A 26,700-nucleotide genomic window follows, 5' to 3' on the forward strand; every position below is an offset into this window, starting at 1 on the left:
GGCACCTTCACCCCCCCCCTGATCACCCCAATTCCTGCACCTTCAGCCCCCAGATCACCCCAATTCCTGCACCTTCACCCCCCGATCACCCCAATTCCTGCACCTTCACCCCCCCTTCACCCCAATTCCTGCACCTTCACCCCTCAGATCACCCCAATTCCTGCACCTTCAACCCCCCCGATCACCCCAATTCCTGCACCTTCAGCCCCCCCCGATCACCCCAATTCCTGCACCTTCCCCCCCCCCCCCGATCACCCCAATTCCTGAACCTTCAGCCCGTAGATCACCTCAATTACGGCACCTTCACCCCCCCCCCCTGATCACCCCAATTCCTGCACCTTCAGCCCCCCGATCACCCCAATTCCTGCACCTTCAGCCCCCGATCACCCCAATTCCTGCACCTTCACCCCCCGATCACCCCAATTCCTGCACCTTCAGCCCCCCGATCACCCCAATTCCTGCACCTTCAGCACCCCGGTCACCCCAATTCCTGCACCTTCACCCCCCCCCCCCCCCCGATCACCCCAATTCCTGCACCTTCACCTCCCGATCACCCCAATTCCTGCACCTTCACCTCCCCAGATCACCCCAATTCCTGCACCTTCACCTCCCCAGATCACCCCAATTCCTGCACCTTCACCCACCCCCCCCCCCCTGATCACCCCAATTCCTGCACCTTCACCCCCCCCCCCCGATCACCCCAATTCCTGCACCTTCAGCCCCCGATCACCCCAATTCCTGCACTTTCACCCCTCCCCCAAATCACCCCAATTCCTGCACCTTCACCCCTCCCCCAAATCACCCCAATTCCTGCACCTTCACCCCCCAGATCACCCCAATTCCTTCACCCCGACCCCACGATCACCCCAATTCCTGCACCTTCACCCCCCAGATCACCCCAATTCCTTCACCCCGACCCCACGATCACCCCAATTCCTGCACCTTCACCTCCCCAGATCACCCCAATTCCTTCACCCCGACCCCACGATCACCCCAATTCCTGCACCTTCACCTCCCCAGATCACCCCAATTCCTGCACCTTCACCCCCCCCCCCGATCACCCTTATTCTTGCACCATCGGGCCCCCCGATCACCCCAATTCCTGCACCTTCACCCCACGATCACCCCAATTCCTGCACCTTCACCTCCCCGATCACCATAATTCCTGCACCTTCATCCCCCCGATCACCCCAATTCCTGCACCTTCATCCCCCCGATCACCCCAATTCCTGCACCTTCACCCCCCAGATCACCCCAATTCCTGCACCTTCACCCCCCAGATCACCCTTATTCTTGCACCATCGGGCCCCCGATCACCCCAATTCCTGCACCTTCACCCCCCGGTCACCCCAATTCCTGCACCTTCACCCCCCCCCCGATCACCCCAATTCCTGCACCTTCAGCCCCCGATCACCCCAATTCCTGCACCTTCAGCCCCCCGATCACCCCAATTCCTGCACCTTCAGCCCCCCCCCCGATCACCCCAATTCCTGCACTTTCAGCCCCCCGATCACCCCAATTCCTGCACCTTCAGCCCCCCTGATCACCCCAATTCCTGCACCTTCAACCCCCAGATACCCCAATTCCTGCACCTTCACCCCCCGATCACCCCAATTCCTGCACCTTCACCCCCCAGATCACCCCAACTCCTGCACCTTCACCCCCCCTGATCACCCCAATTCCTGCACCTTCACCCCCAGATACCCCAATTCCTGCACCTTCACCCCCAGATACCCCAATTCCTGCACCTTCACCCCCCTGATCACCCTAATTCCTGCACCTTCACCCCCCCAGATCGCCCCAATTCCTGCACCTTCACCCCGACTCCACGATCACCTATGGCACGGTGCCACACACTGGTTCTCTATGGCACGGTGCCACACGCTGGTTCTTTATGGTGTGGCGCCACATGCTGGTCCTCTATGGTGCGGTGCCACACGCTGGTTCTCTATGGCGCGGTGCCACACGCTGGTTCTCTATGGCGCGGTGCCACACGCTGGTTCTTAATGGTGTGGTGCCACACGCTGGTCCTCTATGGCACGGTGCCACGCGCTGGTTCTTTATGGTGTGGTGCCTTATTCTTGCACCATCGGGCCCCCGATCACCCCAATTCCTGCACCTTCACCCCCCGGTCACCCCAATTCCTGCACCTTCACCCCCCCCCCGATCACCCCAATTCCTGCACCTTCAGCCCCCGATCACCCCAATTCCTGCACCTTCAGCCCCCCGATCACCCCAATTCCTGCACCTTCAGCCCCCCCCCCCGATCACCCCAATTCCTGCACCTTCACCCCCCGATCACCCCAATTCATGCACTTTCAGCCCCCCGATCACCCCAATTCCTGCACCTTCAGCCTCCCTGATCACCCCAATTCCTGCACCTTCAGCCCACCTGATCACCCCAATTCCTGCACCTTCAACCCCCAGATACCCCAATTCCTGCACCTTCACCCCCCTGATCACCCCAATTCCTGCACCTTCACCCCCCTGATCACCCCAACTCCTGCACCTTCACCCCCCTGATCACCCCAATTCCTGCACCTTCACCCCCAGATACCCCTATTCCTGCACCTTCACCCCCCTGATCACCCTAATTCCTGCACCTTCACCCCCCCAGATCGCCCCAATTCCTGCACCTTCACCCCGACTCCACGATCACCTATGGCACGGTGCCACACACTGGTTCTCTATGGCACGGTGCCACACGCTGGTTCTTTATGGTGTGGCGCCACATGCTGGTCCTCTATGGTGCGGTGCCACACGCTGGTTCTCTATGGCGCGGTGCCACACGCTGGTTCTCTATGGCGCGGTGCCACACGCTGGTTCTTAATGGTGTGGTGCCACACGCTGGTCCTCTATGGCACGGTGCCACGCGCTGGTTCTTTATGGTGTGGTGCCACATGCTGGTCCTCTATGGTGCGGTGCCACACGCTGGTTCTCTATGGCACGGTGCCACACGCTGGTTCTTTATGGTGTGGTGCCACACGCTGGTCCTCTATGGTGCGGTGCCACACGCTGGTTCTCTATGGCGCGGTGCCACACGCTGGTTCTCTATGGCGCGGTGCCACATGCTGGTTCTTAATGGTGTGGTGCCACACGCTGGTCCTCTATGGTGCGGTGCCACACGCTGGTTCTCTATAGCACGGTGCCACGCGCTGGTTCTCTATGGCGCGGTGCCACGCGCTGGTTCTCTATGGCGCGGTGCCACGCGCTGGTTCTCTATGGCGCGGTGCCACGCGCTGGTTCTCTATGGCGCGGTGCCACGCGCTGGCTCTCTATGGTGCGGTGCCACAAGCTGGCTCTCTATGGTGCGGTGCCACACGCTGGTTCTCTATGGTGCGGTGCCACGCGCTGTTTCTCTATGGTGCGGTGCCACACGCTGGCTCTCTATGGTGCGGTGCCACACGCTGGTTCTCTATGGCGCGGTGTCACACGCTGGTTCTCTATGGTGCGGTGCCACACGCTGGCTCTTTATGGTGCGGTGCCACACGCTGGCTCTCTATGGTGTGGTGCCACACGCTGATTCTCTATGGCGCGGTGCCACGCGCTGGTTCTCTATGGCGCGGTGCCATACGCTGGCTCTCTATGGCGCGGTGCCATACGCTGGCTCTCTATGGCGCGGTGCCACACGCTGGTTCACTATGGCGCGGTGCCACACGCTGGTTCTCTATGGCGCGGTGCCACGCGCTGGTTCTCTATGGTGTGGTGCCACACGCTGGTTCTCTATTGCGCGGTGTCACACGCTGGTTCTCTATGGCGCGGTGTCACACGCTGGTTCTCTATGGTGCGGTGCCACACGCTGGTTCTCTATGGTGCGGTGCCACACGCTGGTTCTCTATGGTGTGGTGCCACACGCTGGTTCTCTATGGTGCGGTGCCACACGCTGGTTCTCTATGGTGCGGTGCCACGCGCTGGCTCTCTGTGGCACGGTGCCACACGCTGGTTCTCTATGGCGCGGTGCCACGCGCTGGTTCTCTATGGCACCGTGCCACACGCTGGTTCTCTATGGTGCGGTGCCACGCGCTGGCTCTCTGTGGCACGGTGCCACACGCTGGTTCTCTATGGCGCGGTGCTACGCGCTGGTCCTCTATGGCGCGGTGCCATACGATGGTTCTCTATGGCGCAGTGCCACACGCTGGTTCTCTATGGTGCGGTGCCACACGCTGGCTCTCTATGGTGCGGTGCCACATGCTGGCTCTCTATGGTGCAGTGCCACGCACTGGCTCTCTGTGGTGCGGTGCCACACGCTGGCTCTCTATGGTGCCGTGCCACACGCTGGTTCTCTATGGCGCAGTGCCACACGCTGGCTCTCTATGGCGCGGTGCCACACGCTGGTTCTTTATGGCGCAGTGCCACACGCTGGTTCTCTATGGTGTGGTGCCACACGCTGGTTCTTTATGGCGCGGTGCCATACGCTGGCTCTCTATGGTGTGGTGCCACACGCTGGTTCTCTATGGCGTGTGTAACAGCGGCCCTCCCCTCCGCCTTACACAATAACAGCACAATCTATGGCTGACTGTTCAGAAGTCACATGATGGAAACTTTAGTGACAAATTATTTCAAAACCGAGCAGAGAATTTTCCAACCGCAAGAAGGAAGCTCGGAGGGACACAGGCGTGCGTGGGTGGGGGGGGGGGCCGGTGGGGGGGGCATGAGAGAGTTGAGGAGTGCAGGAGAGGAACTGAGAACCCGAAGCCTGAGACTATCGAGACAGCAACTGACACAAACCTGCAACAGAACAGAGGGGCCCAATCACCGAGCCGGGGGGGGGGGGGGGGGCGCCGTGACATTTCTGGGGGGGGGGGGGGGCAGTGAATGGGGGGAGAGGGTCTTTATGTAAAAAAAAAAAAAATATATTTATACCCCAATTTGCTTTGTAAAATTCTGAAAGATGAAGTTACGCCAAGTAATGCTGTGGAATGTAAAGGAGCCCAGAGGTGCAGGGTGCTGTGGAATGTAAAGGGGCCCAGAGGTGCAGGGTGCTGTGTAATGTAAAGGAGTCCAGAGGTGCAGGGTGCTGTGTAATGTAAAGGGGTCCAGAGGTGCAGGGTGCTGTGTAATGTAAAGGGGTCCAGAGGTGCAGGGTGCTGTGGAATGTAAAGGGGTCCAGAGGTGCAGGGTGCTGTGTAATGTAAAGGGGTCCAGAGGTGCAGGGTGCTGTGTAATGTAAAGGGGCCCAGAGGTGCAGGGTGCTGTGTAATGTAAAGGAGTCCAGAGGTGCAGGGTGCTGTGTAATGTAAAGGGGTCCAGAGGTGCAGGGTGCTGTGTAATGTAAAGGGGCCCAGAGGTGCAGGGTGCTGTGTAATGTAAAGGGGTCCAGAGGTGCAGGGTGCTGTGTAATGTAAAGGGGTCCAGAGGTGCAGGGTGCGGTGTAATGTAAAGGGGTTCAGAGGTGCAGGGTGCTGTGTAATGTAAAGGGGCCCAGAGGTGCAGGGTGCTGTGTATTGTAAAGGGGCCCAGAGGTGCAGGGTGCTGTGTTATGTAAAGGGGTACAGAGGTGCAGGGTGCTGTGTAATGTACAGGGGTCCAGAGGTGCAGGGTGCTGTGTAATGTAAAGGGGGTGCAGGGTGCTGTGTAATGTAAAGGTGCCCAGAGGTGCAGGGTGCTGTGTAATGTAAAGGGGCCCAGAGGTGCAGGGTGCTGTGTAATGTAAAGGGGTCCAGAGGTGCAGGGTGCTGTGTAATGTAAAAGGGTCCAGAGGTGCAGGGTGCTGTGTAATGTAAAGGGGCCCAGAGGTCCAGGGTGCTGTGTAATGTAAAGGGGCCCAGAGGTGCAGGGTGCTGTGTAATGTAAAGGGGAACAGAGGTGCAGGGTGCTGTGTAATGTAAAGGGGTCCAGAGGTGCAGGGTGCTGTGTAATGTAAAGGAGTCCGGAGGTGCAGGGTGCTGTGTAATGTAAAGGGGTCCGGAGGTGCAGGGTGCTGTCTAATGTAAAGGAGTCCAGAGGTACAGGGTGCTGTGTAATGTAAAGGGGTCCAGAGGTGCAGGGTGTTGTATAATGTAAAGGGGCCCAGAGGTGCAGGGTGCTGTGTAATGTAAAGGGGTGCAGGGTGCTGTGTAATGTAAAGGGGTCCAGAGGTACAGGGTGCTGTGTAATGTAAAGGGGTCCAGAGGTGCTGTGTAATGTAAAGGGGTGCAGGGTGCTGTGTAATGTAAAGGGGTATAGAGGTGCAGGGTGCTGTGTAATGTAAAGGGGTATAGAGGTGCAGGGTGCTGTGTAATGTAAAGGGGTCCGGAGGTGCGGTACACAGCACCCTGGACCCCTGTACATTACATAGCACCGCACCTAGAGACCTTCTTCATGCTGATCTGATGACACCTCTACCAGAGTCCTCCAATGTTGCACACACACCTACCCCTATGGCGCTTGGCCTGCTCGTCACGCCCATGAGCCTGCGTTCTTGAACCTTCAACGGTCACTGAGCAGGCATGCGCCAAAAACCAGACCTGGTTACTATGTTAAGCCTCTCGCTATATATATATATATATATATATATATACACCATAATACCACATCCTTTATTTCAAGAAGCAGTCTGAGAGATAAGAGCCTCATCCTGCGCCAGAAATAGCATTTCATCAGGTTTCTCAATGTAGAGATCACCGCCACCGTGTGAGACCGCGGGACTGTAGAGATCACACCGACATGGCTGAGAAAAGTTGCTGGCAAGTGTAATAAGATTAAACCTTTAGTGTAAAAAAAAAAAGAGAAGTTTAGATAAAACAAATATAATTAATAGACGAGGTGACAAATACGCCCAAAAATAGCCAATTGTTCTTGAAACTAGAAGATGTAAAAGGGGAAATGTGTAACTGGAGGCGGTCTTAAGCTTGCAGAGGTCTCCAGTTTCCCGACCTCCTTTTCTTCTGCAGTTTCCCAGGCTTTCTACTACTCTGGCCCAACCCTACAACCTTCCATTTCTGTGCTGCCTGACCCCATCAACTACCTAGTCCATGCTTCTGAGTTATCCGAGAGGCATCCAAGTTCTCCCCAGAGTCTGGTTACCACACTGAAGCCCTTGGGGCTTGCCAGCCTCCTCAAAACCCAACAATCCCTCCCTCTATATCCATACCGGCCTACAAGCTTTCATCCCTTGGCCTTCTCCTATGGCTCTCCTGTCCTGTCCCGAGAGTCTGATTACCACACTGAAGCCCTTGGGGCTTGTCAGCCTCCCCAAAACCTAACAAGCCTTCCCTCTATATCCATACTGGCCTACAAGCCTTCATCCCTTGGCCTTCTCCTATGGCTCTCCTGTCCTGTCCCGAGAGTCTGATTACCACACTGAAGCCCTTGGGGCTTGCCAGCCTCCCCAAAACCCAACAAGTCTTCCCTCTATATCCATACCGGCCTACAAGCCTTCTCTCTATATCCATACTGGCCTAAAAGCTTTCATCCCTTGGCCTTTTCCTATGGCTCTTCTATCCTATCCTTGCAGCTCACCTGGCCTAACATTACAACCTTCCATTTCCCTACTGCCTGACACCACCAACCACCTAGCCCAGGCCTCTGAGTTCTCCTCAGAGTCTGATTACCACACTGCAGCCCCTGTGGCTTGCCAGCCTCCCAAGAACCCAACAAGCCTTCCCTCTATATTAATACTGGCCTACAAGCCTTCATCCCTTGGCCGTCTCCTATGGCTCTCCTGTCCTGTCCCGAGAGTCTGGTTACCACACTGCAGCCCTTGTGGCTTGCCAGCCTTCCCAAAACCCAACAAGCCTTCTCTCGATATCAATATCCGACTACAATCTTTCATCCCTTGGCCTTCTCTTATGGCTCTTCTATTGTATCCTTGCAGCCCATCTGGCCTAACCTTACAACCTTCCATTTTCTGTGCTGCCTGACCCCACCAACCACCTAGCCCAGGCCTCCAAGTTCTCCCTAGAGTCTGGTTACCACACCGAAGCCCTTGGGGCTTGCCAGCCTCCCCAAAACCCAACAAGCCTACTCTCTATATCAGGGATGCCCAACCTTTTGAAGAGCGAGGGCCACTTAAGAGACTTGGTAACTGGTCGCGGGCCACAATGGGTGGAGCGGACGGATGACAGGTCTGTGTCCACTGCATATGGAGAGCAGACATGGACACAGCCCACTCTACTCTATGAGCCCTTCGATCCGATCCACCCAGGCGGAAGGGGCTGGATCCACTTCTGTTTTTTTTAGCGGATCGGATTGGAGGTAGGCGGTGCTCTGTGGATCAGTTTGAAAGCAGCCCAGCAACCACTGCAGAACAGATATGTCCATATTTGGTATCACTCAGGAGCCCGTGCTATACAGGAAGCATTGTCTTATGCGGCTCTGCTCCACAGCCACTTGCTTTCTCTTCTGCCGGCTTCATTCACAACACTGATGCTCTGGGATGACGGATCAGCGATCCACGATCTGGGCTTGCCAACCAGCCATCCCAAAGCAGGAGGTCGCGGGCACATCAGAGGGTTCCGCGGGCCACATCTGGCCCCCCGGGCCACTGGTTGGGCACCCCTGCTCTATATCCATACCGGCCTACAAGCTTTCATTCCTTGGCCTTTTCCTATGGCTCTTCTATCCTATGGAATAAAGGGGGGGGGTTCAAATTTGGGACTTTGAATGAGGTGGTTAGTAAACCACCTCCATCCCTGGTTGTATAATAAAAAAGAAAGAGAGAGCGGGACTTTAAATGAAGCATGTGCAGGGATCAGATTACAATGGATAGGGGGAAAATAATAAATCTGGAATAAGTTATTAATTTCAAGACTTTCAAATAATGCACCGTCCATGACTATATTGCATTATTAAAGAAATTTGGTAAACAAGTATATATATATATATATATATATATATATATATATATATATAACAGAAAAAGCTGGGGTATTTAATATAGAAAAAAGGGGGGGGGGGTTTTTGGGGCTATAAATTAGATGACAAACTCAAATACAGGTGAAGCAATAAACATTTCTAACCAGGTTCCTCCTTACCATCCAATCAGCAAGCCAAGTTCAACGGTCTAACTATACATATTAAAAGCAGAGGATTAGTCGCACACATTTGCAAATATATGTTTTAAGCTGCAGAGCCATCGCCAAGGCTCCCTGCGATTCTGCAGTCCTAACTACACATTTTTTAAAGTCTCCTCAATGGAGGCATGTACAAACTGATGGGTAGATGAAGGACAGGTGAATGGGGGGTGTGTCCCCACCTGCACCTATGCCTGGTAAGAAATGAAAAAACAAAACCACAAAAAGAAACTGCAGCAATAGATAAAATCAATGCAGACACCTGATTTAAACAATCGAGTCCCACAACTCACATGCTTCCATCCCTCATCATTTTGGAATAAAGGGGGGGGTTCAAATTTGGGACCTTGAATCCTATCCTTGGAGCTCACCTGGCCTAACCTTACAACCTTCCATTGCCCTGCTGTCTGACCCCATCAACCACCTAGCCCAGGCCTCTGAGTTTTACCCAGAGTCTGGTTACCACACTGCAGCCCCTGTGGCTTGCCAGCCTCCCCAAAACCCAACAAGCATTCCCTCTATATCTATACTGGCCTACAAACTGTTATCCCTTGGCCTTCTCCCATGGCTCTCCTGTCCTGTCCCTGCAGTCCACCTGGCCAAACCCTACAACCTTCCATTTCCCTACTGCCTGACCCCACCAACCACCTAGCCCAGGCCTCTGAGTTCTCCTCAGAGTCTGGTTACCACACTGCAGCCCCTGTGGCTTGCCAGCCTCCCAAGAACCCAACAAGCCTTCCCTCTATATCCATACTGGCCTACAAGCCTTCATCCCCTGGCCTTCTCCTATGGCTCTGCTGTCCTGTCAGCCCATCTGGCCTAACTTTATAACTTTCCATTTCCCTGTTGCCTGACCCCACCAACAAAAAATACCCCAAAATAACTAATTATTCCTGAAACTAGAAGATGTAAAAGGGCAAGTGTTAAGCTTGCACAGGTCTCCAGTTTCCCCAACCTCCACGTCCATACCCTAACATGACTTACCCCTGCTTTAGGTGGGATAACTTTACGTCGGACATACGCCTTACGTAAACGGCGTAGCTTACTGCGACAGGCGCAAGTACGTTCGTGAATCGGCGTATCTAGGTCATTTACATATTCGACGCGTAAATCAACGGAAGTGCCCCTAGCGGCCAGCGTAAATATGCGCCCAAGATACGACGGCGTAGGAGACTTATGTCGGTCGGATGGAGCCAGAATTCAGGCGTATCTTGTTTCAAGAATACGGCACAGAGATACGACGGCACATCAGTGGACTTACGCGGCGTATAAGAAGATACGTCGGCGTAAGTCCTACGTGAATCTACCTCTGTATGATCAGTCGTACCTACACGATAGGTTAGTCTGATGAAAACAGTCCATCAGACGAACTGATCGTGTGTACGCAGCATAAGAAAGGGACATCCAGCGTTTGTTCCTCATTGCCAGCTCAACCTTCACATAAATATCTTCTTTGTCATATTGTAAATTTTGCTCATTATTTTTAGAAAGAAGCTTAGTAGAGCTTTCCTAAATCCAGAGATATTTGCATATCAGACATTCATTGTGAATACAAAAAAATTGGGGGTTCCTTCCTCATTTTGGGCGAAGCCATGCAAATCGTTACTTTGTGCTCCCGGGTCAGGAATACATCCAGAACCTTCCGGCTCAAACAACGCAGACACCAGGGCCGATCCTAGGCAGGGTGCGCAGGGCCATTTTTTTTTTTTTAGAGGTCCGGGGGTCCCCAGGGGTCCAAAGGTCCCCGGATGGCAACCCCCCTTTTTTTTATTTATTTTTTATAAAAATATATATATTTTTTCTAATATATATATATATATATATATATTTTTTTTTTATTAAAGGGACAATTTTTTTTTCTTAGGGGTACGGGGGTCCCCAGGGCCCAGGATGAAAACACCCCTTTTTTTTATAAAAAAATAAATACATTTTTAGATATTTTTTTATTTCATATATATTATTATTAAAGGCCCCCAGGGCCCCGGATGGCAATCCCCCTTTTTTTATAAATTCTTTTTTTTTCATATTATTTTATTTCATTTTTTTTCTTTTTATTCCTTATATATATATATATATATATATTAAAGGATTCATGAGGTCTCCATGTGGCAAACCCCCTTTTATTTTATTTTTTTATAAATGTTTTTTTTTTTTTTTAATTAAAGGGCCCAGAGGTCCCCAGGGCCCTGAATGGCAACCCCCCCCCCTTTTTTTTTAATAAATGTTTATTTATTTATTTTATATATTTTTTTATTTTTATTTTATCATTTTTTATTTTTATTAATAATTTGTAAACGGCCCCCCTCCGCTTCTCAATTCTCGGCAGCCCCCCCCCCCCCCCCGCTTCTCAATTTCAATTTCAGACGGCAGCCCCCCCACCCCTCCCCCCCCGGTTCTCTGCTCCAGGTGCCTACCAATGCCGCCAATCCCGTAACGTGCTGCAGAGACAGTTTCAAGGCGGGGCCAGGGGTGGAGCTAAAGGCGGGACCAGGGGTGGAGCTGAAGGGGGCCCCCGTCAGGTAGGCTGTACGGGGCCCCATGATTTCTATCAGCGGTCCCTGGCTGCGGTTCCCCATCCCGCTTGCTCTCTCCGCTGGCAACTGACAAGAGCGCATACCTCCCGCTGTCCCCGGAATCTGGGTTGGGTACCACAGCGGAGCCTAGAACTGGAACACATTCCGGCGCTAGGCTCCACTAATTAATTCTGTCCGGTGCGCATGGAGCAGTCTCCTGTCTGCCCCGCCCCCTCTGTGTGTATTGGCTCTTCTCCCATAGGCGGTGTGATGAGAGGCTTCTGTGCTTCTGCTCCCAGCGCGCCCGAGCTACAGGGATCTATTGGACAAGTACTGATCTATGGGGACACCTGATGTGGGGGGGCTCTGATGGGTGACACCTGCTGTGGGGGCCTCTAATGGGGGACAACTGCTGTGGGGAGGCTCTGATGGGGGACAACTGCTGGGGGGGACTCTGATGGGGGACACCTGCTGGGGGGGACTCTGATAAGGGAACACTAATGAAGACTTCTTAGGGGAGCATCTCGTAGCCATAGAAACATTTGTAAAGGGGAGGAGTTAGTGAGATGACCCCGCCCATGTGGGGGCGCCAGAAATATTTCTGCACCCAGGCGTCTGTGACCCTCGGATCGGCCCTGGCAGACACAGCCTTGTAGTATAGATCTGTTCATGTCAAACTCTATACAGCTGTTCCAGGCTTGGTGGCCATCATCAGGACACTCTGGGCCAGATTCACATAGATCAGCGGATCTTTAGATCCGCGTAACCTATGTGATTTAAGATCCGCCGGCGCAAGTTTTTGAGGCAAGTGGGTAATTCAGAAAACACTTACCTCAAAACTTGCGGCGGCGTATCGTAAATCCCCCGGCGGAATTCAAATTCCGCGGCTAGGGGGAGTGTACTATTCAAATCAGGCGCGTCCCCGCGCTGATCGAATAGCGCATGCGCCGTCCGGAAATTTTCCCAGCGTGCATTGCTCCAAATGACGTCGCAAGGACGTCATTGGTTTCGACGTTTACGTAAATTTCGTCCATCCGTATTCGCGATCGACTTACGCAAACGACGTAAAAAATTAAAATTTTGACGCGGGAACGACGGCCATACTTAACATTGGCTGCGCCTCATAGAAGCAGGGGTAACTATACGCCGGGAAAACCCTTACGTAAACGGCGTAAAGTGACTGCGTCGGGCCCGCGTACGTTCGTGAATTGGCGTATCTCGCTGATTTACATATTCTCGCCGTAAATCAGCGAGAACGCCCCCAGCGGCCATTTTAAAATTGCAGTTAAGAATTGAAGGTTGTTGGTTGTTGGTGTCATTGTAAGGAATGGTCCCCCATCATTGGTATTATTGGGCCACATTGTTGGTGTCATTGGGAGGAACTGTGCCCCTTCGTTGGTGTCAGTGAAAAAAATACTGCCCCAAGGACAAGGGATAAAAACAAGCAAAGGGCCACATTTGGCCCCCGGGCCATAGTTTGAAGACCACTGCTTTAGACTGACACCAACAATATAATATTACTCCCCCCACTGACACCAAGGATAGGTTACTCTTCCTTCCACTGAGTCCAATGTTGGGTGTATTCCTTCCACTGACACCAATGACGAGGTACTACTCCTTCCACTGACACCAATGACGAGGTACTACTCCTCCCACCGATACCAATGCTGGTTCCATTTCATGGGTCACCATTCCTTTCACTGACACCAATGCTGGCTCACTATGCTTTCCACTGACAGCAATGATTGGTCACTTTTCCTTCCACTGACACCAATGATTGGTCACTTTTCCTTCCAGTGACACCAATGATTGGTCACTTTTCCTTCCACTGACACCAATCATGGCCCAGTGGTGCCTGAATGGACCAGAGGTGTAAGGGAAGCCCTCTCATCACCTCAGCCTCCAACCAGGTACGTGATAAAGTGCTCACAACGGGGTTTGGAGCCCAAGCTCTAACCAAGAAACATGGAGATGCTACGTATAAGTAGGCGGGTGGGGGGAATATTCTTAAATCTTCTTTCAAGAGAACCTGTCAAAGCGACTCTCTGTCTAAAATAACGAAGCAAGTCTCTCTAAAATAACAAGGCAAAAAATGTAGCGTGACCGTTTTATCCTGTATAATCAATACTGGGATTTCTCTAGAGTAAGATACGGTGGCTGCCAATGAAGTTTGAAGGAGCAGACGGGGAAAGGGAGAGAGGGAGGGGCCAGTGGAACAGAAGGGCGTGTACATGAAGTGCTCTGTATCCTGCCCCTTGTCATATGACTTTGACTCTCACAAAGGAAACACTTCTCTTGAGGAACCCAAGATAACCTGGACTATTTGTTGGTTGTTGACCACTTAGAACCTCATTCATATCCTCATTAACCTCATATGTTGGCATGGAATTGGGGTGACTTACCGCTCGCTGGTGGGGTCGGCACAGTTCAGCGGGTATTTCAGCGGGATGAAGGTTCCATCGGTATCCTGTAGACACTCGTGCTGTCCTGTGTAATATTCCACCAACTCAGACAACGTGGCGAACTGTTCACCGCCATACAAGTCGTAGTAGTCGCCCGTGTTCTGTATCCGGATGTGTGTGACGGAGTCTTCCAATCTGGGGTGGGGGGGGGTGAAAACAATTCAGTTAGTATTGTACTTTTGATATGAATTATTTATTTTTCTGTTCCTTTGATACCCCAATAATACCGCTGTTAGAAATCATGGTGTTCTATACAACCCTCCCAATGGGACCCCCCAACCATGGCCTACAACCCTACGTACCCCCCTAGAGTGCAGCGGAAAAGCAGCACCAAATTTATCCACCTATACATAGACCCCCCCCCCCCCCCCCCCCCGGAAATGAAAAAAAGTCCTTTCTCTGCTCCCACCTTCTGGGCCCCTATGTTAACCTGATGGGGGCCTAGGGAATTGTAATTTAATCCCTGGTAAGCAAGTAGGAGAGTACGGCACTGGCAAAGTTTTAGGAGAGTACGGCACTGGAACTGTCTTAGGAGAGTACGGCACTGCCAAAGTCTTAGGAGAGTACGGCACTGGCAAAGTCTTAGGAGAGTACGGCACTGGCAAAGTCTTAGGAGAGTACGGCACTGGAAATATCTTAGGAGAGCACGGCACTGGAAAGGTCTTAGGAGAGTACGGCACTGGAAACGTCTTAGGAGAGTACGGCACTGGAAACGTCTTAGGCCCGGTACACACGAGCAAACATGTACGATGAAACCGGTCCGTCGGACCGTTTTCACCGTACATGCCTGCCAGATCGTACAGAAGTCCGCGCGTAAACAATACGCGGGGCGTGTCCGCGTCGTCGCTGCGACGATGACGCGCCGATGACGCGGAGACGTGGGCGGGCCTGCCATTTAAAGGCTTCCACGCATGCGTCGAAGTCATTCGACGCATGCGAGGGACGGCGGGCGCTCGGACATGTGCGGTAGGTCTGTACTGACGACCGTACATGTCCGAGCGGGCAGGATTCCAGCGGACGGTTTTAAAACACGTCCAGGAATATTTGCCCGCTGGGAAAAGGCCCGGCGGGCAAATGTTTGCTGGAATTCGGCCCGCTCGCGCCTACACACGACCGAACATGTATGCTGAAACTGGCCCGCGGACCAGTTTCAGCATACATGTTTGGTCGTGTGTACGGGGCCTTAGGAGAGTACGGCACTGGAAACGTCTTAGGAGAGTACAGCACTGGAAGAGTCTTAGGAGAGTACGGCACTGGAAACGTCTTAGGAGAGTACGGCACTGGAAGAGTCTTAGGAGAGTACGGCACTGGAAAAGTCTTAGGAGAGTACGGCACTGGAAACGTCTTAGGAGAGTACAGCACTGGAAGAGTCTTAGGAGAGTACGGCACTGGAAACGTCTTAGGAGAGTACGGCACTGGAAGAGTCTTAGGAGAGTACGGCACTGGAAACGTCTTAGGAGAGTACGGCACTGGAAACGTCTTAGGAGAGTACAGCACTGGAAGAGTCTTAGGAGAGTACGGCACTGGAAACGTCTTAGGAGAGTACGGCACTGGAAGAGTCTTAGGAGAGTACGGCACTGGAAAAGTCTTAGGAGAGTACGGCACTGGAAAAGTCTTAGGAGAGTACGGCACTGGAAAAGTCTTAGGAGAGTACGGCACTGGCAAAGTCTTAGGAGAGTACGGCACTGGAAACGTCTTAGGAGAGTACGGCACTGGCAAAGTCTTAGTAGAGTACCGCACTGGAAATGTCTTAGGAGAGTACGGCACTGGAACTGTGTTAGGAGAGTACTGCACTGGAAATGTCTTAGGAGAGTACGGCACTGGAAGAGTCTTAGGAGAGTACGGCACTGGAACTGTCTTAGGAGAGTACGGCACTGGAACTGTCTTAGGAGAGTACGGCACTGGAACTGTCTTAGGAGAGTATGGCACTGGAACTCTTAGGAGAGTACGGCACTGGAACTGTCTTAGGAGCGTACGGCACTGGAACTGGCTTAGGAGAGTACGGCACTGGAACTGTCTTAGTAGAGTACCGCACTGGAAAGGTTTTAAGAGAGTACGGCACTGGAAGAGTCTTAGGAGAGTACCGCACTGGAAAGGTCTTAGGAGAGTACCGCACTGGAGAGGTCTAAGGAGGGCACGGCACTGGAAAGGTCTTAGGAGAGTACGGGTCCTCTTCATGGAGAGATCTGGGGGTCAAAAAGCTCCCAAATCTCTGCTTTACAGTTAAGACTTAGGCCAGGTTCACACCTATGCGAATTGAGTGCGGTTGAAACCACATCTAATTCGCAGGACATTTCAAAATACATTGTTTTCAATGAGGCTGGTTCACATATGTGCGATGCATCCGCACTGCGTATTGCCTCCAAACCGCATGCGGTTTTTATGTCTTGCGGTGCGGCTCAGGTGCGAATTCAGTCCCATTATCTTCTATGGGTACGCATCTAATTCGCACATATGTTCAGTTCTCTGCAGGAATTTCTCTCATTCAGCTCAATACAATTCTCCCCCACTCTTCTCTCACCCGGAACTTCTCCCAGGTCTCCAAATTCGCACCTGATCTGCAGCTAAACCGCAGTTGATCTGCAGAACACCCTCTAGAGAAATTTGCAAGGACAACGCAGCTCAAAAAAGCAACGCACTAGTGTGAACCAGGCCTGAGACTTCCCCACTTGACTTCATTGCAGCTTGCTTGCGACTTCATTAACAGAAATCAATGCAATGAAGTCGCCCCAAAGTAGGGCAGGAACCTTTTTCCAAGTTAAAAATATAAAGCAATATAAATTATTCTTAATGACCCCCCCTCCCCCTTCCTCGTGGTGGGAACACAAACCTGACAGACAGAGAGAAGTCCTCCGGCCGTTTCTTGCTGGGCCGTACCAGAAAACTCCCAGGGACGCCTCTCGCTTTCAGTCTGTCATCGGCCTCCTTGCCGGTGATGTCCCGGTGAAACCACCTGCGGAAATAAGAGACAAAGTAAGGACACGAGACTAAGGGAATGACACACAGCGAAATCCAAAAATCACTTTCCACCCCCCCTAGGCCTTCTTCACATCGGTGGCTGCATTTTTTAATCCTTTGAAAAGTGATCCGCAGTGGATTGCATTTCAAAGTCAGTTGACAGATGGCTTGGGGGCAATATGCTGCTTCCTGGATGCCACATTTTTAGAGTATGTCCCACCGACCAAGGGAAAAATTCTCCTTACATTGGTGATCAGTGAGAAGAATGTCCCTTACATTGGTGATCAGTGGGAAGAATGTTCCTTACATTGGTGATCAGTGGGAAGAATGTCCCTTACATTGGTGATCAGTGGGAAGAATGTTCCTTACATTGGTGATCAGTGGGAAGAATGTTCCTTACATTGGTGATCAGTGAGAAGAATGTCCCTTACATTGGTGATCAGTGAGAAGAATGTCCCTTACATTGGTGATCAGTGAGAAGAATGTCCCTCACATTGGTGATCAGTGAGAAGAATGTCCCTTACATTGGTGATCAGTGGGAAGAATGTCCCTTACATTGGTGATCAGTGAGAAGAATGTCCCTTACATTGGTGATCAGTGAGAAGAATGTCCCTTACATTGGTGATCAGTGAGAAGAATGTCCCTTACATTGGTGATCAGTGGGAAGAATGTCCCTTACATTGTTGATCAGTGGGAAGAATGTTCCTTACATTGGTGATCAGTGAGAAGAATGTTCCTTACATTGGTGATCAGTGAGAAGAATGTCCCTTACATTGGTGATCAGTGGGAAGAATGTTCCTTACATTGGTGATCAGTGGGAAGAATGTCCCTTACATTGGTGATCAGTGAGAAGAATGTTCCTTACATTGGTGATCAGTGAGAAGAATGTTCCTTACATTGGTGATCAGTGAGAAGAATGTCCCTTACATTGGTGATCAGTGAGAAGAATGTTCCTTACATTGGTGATCAGTGGGAAGAATGTCCCTTACATTGGTGATCAGTGAGAAGAATGTCCCTTACATTGGTGATCAGTGGGAAGAATGTTCCTTACATTGGTGATCAGTGGGAAGAATGTCCCTTACATTGGTGATCAGTGAGAAGAATGTTCCTTACATTGGTGATCAGTGAGAAGAATGTTCCTTACATTGGTGATCAGTGAGAAGAATGTCCCTTACATTGGTGATCAGTGAGAAGAATGTCCCTTACATTGGTGGTCAGTGAGAGGAATGTCCCTTACATTGGTGATCAGTGGGAAGAATGTCCCTTACATTGGTGATCAGTGGGAAGAATGTCCCTTACATTGGTGATCAGTGGGAAGAATGTCCCTTACATTGGTGATCAGTGGGAAGAATGTCCCTTACATTGGTGATCAGTGGGAAGAATGTCCCTTACATTGGTGATCAGTGAGAAGAATGTCCCTTACATTGGTGATCAGTGGGAAGAATGTCCCTTACATTGGTGATCAGTGAGAAGAATGTTCCTTACATTGGTGATCAGTGGGAAGAATGTCCCTTACATTGGTGATCAGTGGGAAGAATGTTCCTTACATTGGTGATCAGTGGGAAGAATGTCCCTTACATTGGTGATCAGTGGGAAGAATGTCCCTTACATTGGTGATCAGTGGGAAGAATGTCCCTTACATTGGTGATCAGTGAGAAGAATGTCCCTTACATTGGTGATCAGTGAGAAGAATGTCCCTTACATTGGTGATCAGTGAGAAGAATGTTGATGGGGAATGATAGAAAATAATCAGAAACACTGAGAACCTCTGAGAATATTTGACCAGAATGTGAACACGAAGAAGTCTTTGAAGCGTATTTCCTGTTTCGGTGGAAACATTTGAATTAATCTGATGGTCGGTGACCTGGATCTGCTCTGTGTGGGACGGAGGATCTGATAGTGAAGGGTGTGATGACTTTCTATGATAACCTTCTATAAAATAAGGATGTGGTGTAGAGAGGTGAAGGTTCGATGTCTATCAGGTCCATGGTTATCTTCTTACACCCCGTCACCCCTGCTCCAGCTGTGATTGGTTACAGCACAAGCCGATCAGTGGATCCCCGGCTAATGATTGATTGCCCAGGATGCCGCTGATCGGCTCCATCATTTAGGGAAGAGATCGCTTAGGCACACAGTTGATCGCCTCCTGGAGGTCCAGGCGGTAAAATTTTATTTCTGCAGAGGTTACGAATCGCGCGGTTGAATCCTAACGGCGCCTCTGTGCATCATGTTTTCTCAAAGCACCGATTTAAAGGCGTGGCAGCTCATCAAAATGAATAGACTCAGGAGGTGAGCAAGCCCGGGAACCAGTAGCAGATATAGCGGGAAGGGACCAAGCAGAAGTGTAGTCGGTAAACCATCCAGAGGTCGGTAACAAGTGGTCACAGGTTGGGATCAAGTGGAAGCGTAGATGAGGAACAAGCCAAAGTTTGGTAATGAATGGCTGCAGGCGGGGGTCAAGTGAAAGCGGAGTCGAAGAACAAGCGAAAGGTTGGTAAGGGGTGGTTGCAGGTTGGGATCAAATGGAACATAGTCGAGGAACAAGTCAAAGGTTGATAACAGATGGTTGCAGTTGAGATCAAGCGGAAGCATAGTCGAAGAATAAGCCAAAGGTTGGTAACGGATGGTTGCAAGTTGGGATCAAATAGAAGCATAGTCGAGGAACAAGTCAAATGTTGGTAGCAAGAGGTTGTAGGTTGGGATCAAATGAAACGTAGTCGAAGAACAAGCCAAAGGTTGGCAAAGGATGGTTGCAGTTGGTATCAAGAGGATGCATAGTCGAAAACATGCCAAAGGTTGGTAGCAAAAGGTTGCAGGTTGGGATCAAATGGAAGCATAGTCGAGGAACAAGCCAAAGGTTGGTAGCAAAAGGTTGCAGGTTGGGATCAAATGGAATGTAGTGGAAGAACCAGCCAAAGGTTGGTAAGGGATGGTTGCAGGTTGGGATCCAAAGGAAGCATAGTAAAGGAACAAGTCAAAGGTTGGTAGCAAGAGGTTGCAGTTTGGGATCAAATGGAACGTAGTGGAAGAACAATCCAAAGGTGGTAATAAATGGTGGCAGGTTGGGATCAAGCTGAAGTGTGGTGCATCTCAGGTGGGAGAGCAAGAAGATCTGCAGCCAGACACAACAGAAGTCGCAAGTTCAGATCCTGGTTCTGACAACAGGGATCCCTCCACGGCTGGCCGACAATCCCGCTAGCAAGGAGATTTGTATTCCTCATGAGATACTTGGAGAAGGATACAAGTGCCATCTGTTAAAGCAGCCATCTACTTCCTGCTTTAGATCATAAAATCTATATATATATTTTATTTTTTTCTCAATAAATACAACAATTATTTAAAAAAAAAAAAAATATATATATATATATATATATATATATATATATATATATATAATTTTTTATATATATATATATATATACACATATATATATATATATATATATATATATGTAAATATATATATCCTTCCTACATGAAGAAAATATATTTATATATTTCAAATAAATTCACTGCAGCCTGTGCACACTTTTCTTTAAAAATGGTTTCCTTATTGACTAAGGATCTGTCTGTATTTGCTGAACTGGTTATTACATAATACTCTGAGCCCTGAGCTTCCTGGAAAAAAAAACAGGAAAAAAATAAATAATAAAAGAGAACAGCTGCACAATGAAAAAGAAAAAGCACAGAGCAAGAAAGAGACAGAAAGACGGAACCCCACTGTGACCGAAAAACTTGGGTTGAAAGAAAATGTAATTATTTATTAATTATGATTTCTAAATTATTAAAAGAAAATGGTAAATCTTTAAAAAATAATAATAATTTTCTTAGACACAGAGGCGGGACCCACTGTGACCAAAAAAACTTGGGGGTGAAAGAAAATTAAATTATTTGTTTATTATGATTTTATAATAATTTTATTATAATTTAAATTAAAAAAAACTTTAAAATTTTTTTTACATTTTGGTAGACAGAGAGGTGCAACTGAAAAATTGCATTTAAAGAAAATATATTTATCAATTTATTATGATTTAAATTAATTAGGAAAACAAAAAAATATATATTTTTACATTTTGTCAGGTAAATTAATAACTAAGACATTTCAGATTTGTTTCCTGTCTCTCTCAATTTTTTTTTTACATATTTTCCGTGCTATGTTTAACTGCTTTGCTTAAAAAAATAAAAAAAAACTGTTACAAATTCTCGCAGCAGCAATTTTTTTTCTTTTTATCTTCCCAAGTTTACTACTGAAGCTCAAACTACACACCAAGCTGGATGAGTCGGAGAAGTCATTTATCCCCCTCCCCCTCCTTTGCTAGAAAAGCATTAATGGTTTGTGAAAATATGTATTTGTATCATTAACATAAACAGTAAAATAAATCAGATAAAACTGTATACCAAAAAATAAATAAAAAGGGTTTGGCTCCATGCACACTGGAATAAAGAACGTTATACAGGAGTTCTGTGTTCTGCCTGTAGAAGCGGCTCAATGTTACCCTGTGTGCCCATACACATTGGGATGTTTACAGGCAGATTTTTGAGAACAACGTTTAGAGGAAGGAAAAAAAAAACCTTCTCATTCGCGTTTCTGATTGGAGCTCACTGGCAGAAAAAACGTAAAACTCTCCTAAACTTTGTACAAAAAATGCTCTATATGGACGTTTTTTACTCCAAAAAAGAACAGACTTTTTTTTAAACACACTGACGTAGATTCAGATAGATCAGCGGATCTTTAGATCCGCGTAATCTATCTGATTTACGATCCGCCGGCGCAAATTTGAGAGGCTAGTGCAGTATTCAGAAAGCACTTACCTCGAAACTTGCGCCGGCGGATCGTAACTCCCCCGGCGGAATTCAAATTCCGCAGCTAGGGGAAGTGTAGTATTTAAATCAGGCGCGTCCCCGCGCCGATTTAACTGCACATGCGCCGTCCGCAAATTTTTCCGGCGTGCATTGCTCCCAATGACGTCGCTAGGACGTCATTGGTTTTGGCGTGAACGTAAATTACGTCCAGCCGTATTCGCGACCGACTTACACAAACAACGTAAAAATTCAAAACTCAGTGCGGGAACGACGGCCATACTTAACATATAGCAGGGGTAACTATCCGCCGGAAAAAGCTGAACGCAAACGACGTAAAAAAAAAGCGACGGGCGGGAGTTTGTTTCTAAATCGGCGGATCTCCTCATTTGCATATTCATCACGTATACAAATGGAAGCGCCACCTAGCGGCCGGCGGGAGATTGCAGCCTAAGATCCGACGGTGTAAGTCACTTACACCTGTCGGATCTTAGGGAGATCTATGCGTAACCTGATTCTATGAATCAGAGGCATAGATACGACGGCCGGACTCAGAGATACGACGGCGTATCAGGAGATACACCGTCGTATCTTCTTTCTGAATCTTCCCCACTGTGCATGGAGCCTAATGCCGGGTACACACGAGAGGATTTATCCGCGGATACGGTCCTCAGGACCGTTTCCGCGGATAAATCCTCGGAGGATTTCGATCCGCTGGATTGTACTCACCATCGGATCGAAATCCGCGCCGAATTCACACCGCGGTGACGTGTCGCGTCGTCGCCGCGATGATGACGCGGCGACGTGCGCGACGCTGTCATATAAGGATATCCACGCATGCGTCAAATCATTACGACGCATGCGAGGGATGGGTTCGGACGGATCGATCCGGTGAGTCTGTACAGACCACCGGATCGATCCGCTGGAGCCGATTCCAGCGGATAGATTTCTTAGCATGCTAAGAAATTTTTATCTGCTGGAAATCGGTCGGCCCGAAATATATCCGCGGATAAATATCCGCTGGATCGTACACACCAGCGGATCTATCCGCTGAAACCGATCCGCGGATCAATTTCAGCGGATCGATCCTTTCGTGTGTACAGGGCCTTAGGGTTAGTGTTGGGGTTAGGGTTGGGGTTAAGGGTTGGGGTTAAGGGTTGGGGTTAGGGTTAGGGTTGGGGGTTAAAGCAGAGGTTCACCCTAAAAACATTTTTCCAACATTACATTGTGCTCACTTCCAACATTGACAGTATGCTGATTTTTATTTATTTTTTGCTGTAAATACCGTCGTATAGCTATTCCCCCCCCCCCCCGACTTCCGGGTAGTGGCTCCCGCGGGAGTGGGCGTTCCTATGCAGAGGCTTAGTGATTGACGTGATGACAAAAACTTCCCCCCGGCGCATAAGGCGCGTCACCAGTTTCCAAAAGAAGCTGTTGGTGCGCAGACTCCGTATAGCGCCGTATAGAGCCGACTTGCAGTTCGGCTTCTTTTGGAAACTGGTGAAGCGCCTTATGCGCCGGGGGGAAGTTTTTGTCATCACGTCAATCACTAAGCCTCTGCATAGGAACGCCCACTCCCGCGGGATCCACTACCCGGAAGTCGGGGGGGGGGGGGGAATAGCTATACGACGGTATTTACAACAAAAAATAACTAAAAATCAGCACACTGTCAATGTTGGAAGTGAGCACAATGTAATGTTAGAAAAATTCAGAAATTCGAAAATTCGTAAATTCCGTAAATTCGGGAAATTCAGAAATTCGGGAAATTCGAAAATTTGTGAAATTCGAAAATTTGGAAATTCGGAAATTTGAAAATCTAATTTTCGAAATTTCCCATTTTCATTTTATTTGTTTTGCTTTTTTTCTAAAATTCATAAATTTAGGAAATTCTAAAATTCATAAATTCGAAAATTCGTAAATTCGTAAATCCGAAAATTCAGAATTTGTAAATTCGAAAATTTGGAATTCAGAAATTCGAAAATCTGTAAATTCAAAAATTCGTCAATTTGTAAATGTGTACCTTCCTAAATTCGGGAAATTCGAAAATGCGTAAATTCAGAAATTTAAAAAAATTTGAAAATGTACAAATTGGAAATTTCGAAAATTCAAGATTCGAAATTTTGCAATTTCCTATCTCGAATTTTCGAAATTTGGGTGGTGAGTGGTGGGGGGGGGGGGGAGCACAGGAACTGGTCTTGTGTGGACAGGATCAGAGGATTAGGGAAGTACAGTGCTTTGAAAAAGTATTCATACCCCTTGAAATTCCCCACATCTTCTCACGTTACAACCAAAAAGATAAATGTATTAAATTGGGATTTTATGTGAGAGACACAAAGTGGAAGGACAAAAATGTGGAAAATTTCAAGGGGTATAAATACTTTTTCACGGCACTGTATATCTCCGCTCTCCAATCCCCTGGATAGAAACGATCAGGTGACCCGTGGAGGGCGGAGCCCAGCCCCACTGCAGGGAAAAAACTGTATTTATTTTTTTGTCTGGAATTTGGCCATAAGAAATGTGAAGGTCAAACCTTATCAGCGGCCGACGTTTATCGTTCCTCCCGGATTTGAGGTGACCCGGGTTACAAATGAGGACATTGTACTGAACTTCTATTCCATTGTTTTCTGGTCTGACTTTATCACTGCGCCACCATGTCCTTCAACTTTTTTAATAAACAGATATTGTATGGGAGAAATAAACACACATTTAGGGGTCTATAGATTTTTTTTGGTACCCAGGCCATGGGATGTCCAGTGGAAGTACCGTATATACTCGAGTATAAGCCGAGTTATTCAGCACATTTTTTGGTGCTGAAAATGCCCCCCTCGAGTCACCTTTTTACTCCTGATCTCCCGGACTTTGGGCACAGTGAGGCATGGGCACAGTGAGGCATGGACACAGTGAGGCATGGGCACAGTGAGGCATGGACACCCCCTATCATAACATTGCTTAATTAGTACAGCGATCTATCCATTTTCCTTTCTTCAGCCCGCTGAAAAACAAAAATGAATGTGTGCACCAGGCTTTACCATGGTGGACTAGTGGGATGAATGCCCCCCTTAGAGGGGTGGGAGATTTGGAGAAATTCCATCTTACAGTGGTAGGCCAATGGGAATAATGCCCCCCTTACAGTGGTGGGCCAGAGGGAATAATGCCCCCCTTACAGTGGTGGGCCAGTGGCAAGAATGTCCCCCTACAGTGGTGGGCCAGTGGGAATAATGCCCCCTTACAGTGGTGGGCCAGTAAGAAGAATGCCCCCCAACGGTGGTGGGCCAATGGGAAAATGTCTCCCTATAGTGGTGGGCCAATGGGAATAATTCCCCCCTTACAGTGGTGGGCCAGTGGGAAGAATGCCCCTCTACAGTGGTGGGCCAATGGGAATAATGCTCCCCTTACAGTGGTGGGCCAGTGGGAAGAATGCCCCTCTACAGTGGTGGGCCAGAGGGAATAATGCTCCCCTTATAGTGGTGGACCAGTGAGAAGATTGCCCCCTACAGTGTAGGCCAGTGGGACAAATGTACTCCTTACTTTGGTGGGCCAGTGGAAAGAATGTCCCCTACAGTGGTGGGCCAGTGGAAAGAATGCCCCCCCCCCCTTTACAGTGGTGGGCCAGTGGGATGAATGTACTCCTTACTTTGGTGGGCCAGTGGAAGGAATGCTCCCCTACAGTGGTGGGCCAGAGGGAAGAATGCCCCCGTACAGTGGCGGGCCAGAGGGAAGAATGCCCCCGTACAGTGGCGGGCCAGAGGGAAGAATGACCCCTTACAGTGGTGGGCCAGAGGGAAGTATGCCCCGTACAGTGGTGGGCCAGAGGGAAGTATGCCCCCGTACAGTGGTGGGCCAGAGGGAAGAATGCCCCGTACAGTGGTGGGCCAGAGGGAAGAATGCCCCGTACAGTGGTGGGCCAGAGGGAAGAATGCCCCGTACAGTGGTGGGCCAGAGGGAAGAATGCCCCGTACAGTGGTGGGCCAGAGGGAAGAATGCCCCCTTACAGTGGTGGGCCAGAGGGAAGAATGCCCTGTACAGTGGTGGGCCAGAGGGAAGAATGCCCCTTACAGTAGTGGGCCAGAGGGAAGAATGCCCCGTACAGTGGTGGGCCAGAGGGAAGAATGCCCCGTACAGTGGTGGGCCAGAGGGAAGTATGCCCCGTACATTGGTGGGCCAGTGGGATGGATGCCCCGTACAGTGGTGGGCCAGTGGGATGGATGCCCCGCACAGTGGTGGGCCAGTGGGAAGAATGCCCCCGTACAGTGGTGGGCCAGTGGGAAGAATGCCCCGTACAGTGGTGGGCCAGAGGGAAGAATGCCTCGTACAGTGGTGGGCGCCAGAGGGAAGAATGCCCCCTTACAGTGGTGGGCCAGAGAGAAGAATGCCCCGTACAGTGGTGGGCCAGAGGGAAGAATGCCCCATACAGTGGTGGGCCAGAGGGAAGAATGCCCCGTACAGTGTTGGGCCAGTGGGATGGATGCCCCTTACAGTGGTGGGCCAGTGGGAAGAATGCCCCGTACAGTGGTGGGCCAGTGGGATGGATGCCCCCTTACAGTGGTGGGCCAGTGGGATGGATGCCCCCGTACAGTGGTGGGCCAGAGGGAAGTATGCCCCGTACAGTGGTGGGCCAGAGGGAAGTATGCCCCGTACAGTGGTGGGCCAGAGGGAAGTATGCCCCGTACAGTGGTGGGCCAGTGGGAAGAATGCCCCTTACAGTGGTGGGCCAGAGGGAAGAATGCCCCGTACAGCGGTGGGCCAGTGGGAAGAATGCCCCCGTACAGTGGTGGGTCAGAGGGAAGAATGCCCCCGTACAGTGCTGGGCCAGAGGGAAGAATGCCCCGTACAGTGGTGGGCCAGAGGGAAGAATGCCCCGTACAGTGGTGGGCCAGAGGGAAGAATGCCCCGTACAGTGGTGGACCAGAGGGAAGAATGCCCCCTTACAGTGGTGGGCCAGTGGGATGGATGCCCCGTACAGTGGTGGGCCAG

General features: G+C 50.0%; 1 protein-coding gene across 1 annotated transcript in view; it reads right to left on the reverse strand.

Annotated features, from left to right (window-relative positions):
- The window catches only part of PTPN6 (protein tyrosine phosphatase non-receptor type 6), a 110,183-nt gene that overhangs the window by 62,478 nt on the left and 21,005 nt on the right, over window positions 1-26,700 (reverse strand). Inside the window, exons 2-3 of the mRNA XM_040361199.1 lie at window positions 16,799-16,921; window positions 13,909-14,103 (exon numbers count right to left, since the gene is read on the reverse strand). Coding sequence (XP_040217133.1) covers window positions 13,909-14,103; window positions 16,799-16,921 — 318 coding nt within the window. The remainder of the gene's footprint in view (window positions 1-13,908; window positions 14,104-16,798; window positions 16,922-26,700) is intronic.

The sequence above is a fragment of the Rana temporaria genome, chromosome 8, assembly GCF_905171775.1.
Source record: "Rana temporaria chromosome 8, aRanTem1.1, whole genome shotgun sequence".
Lineage (NCBI taxonomy): Eukaryota > Metazoa > Chordata > Amphibia > Anura > Ranidae > Rana > Rana temporaria.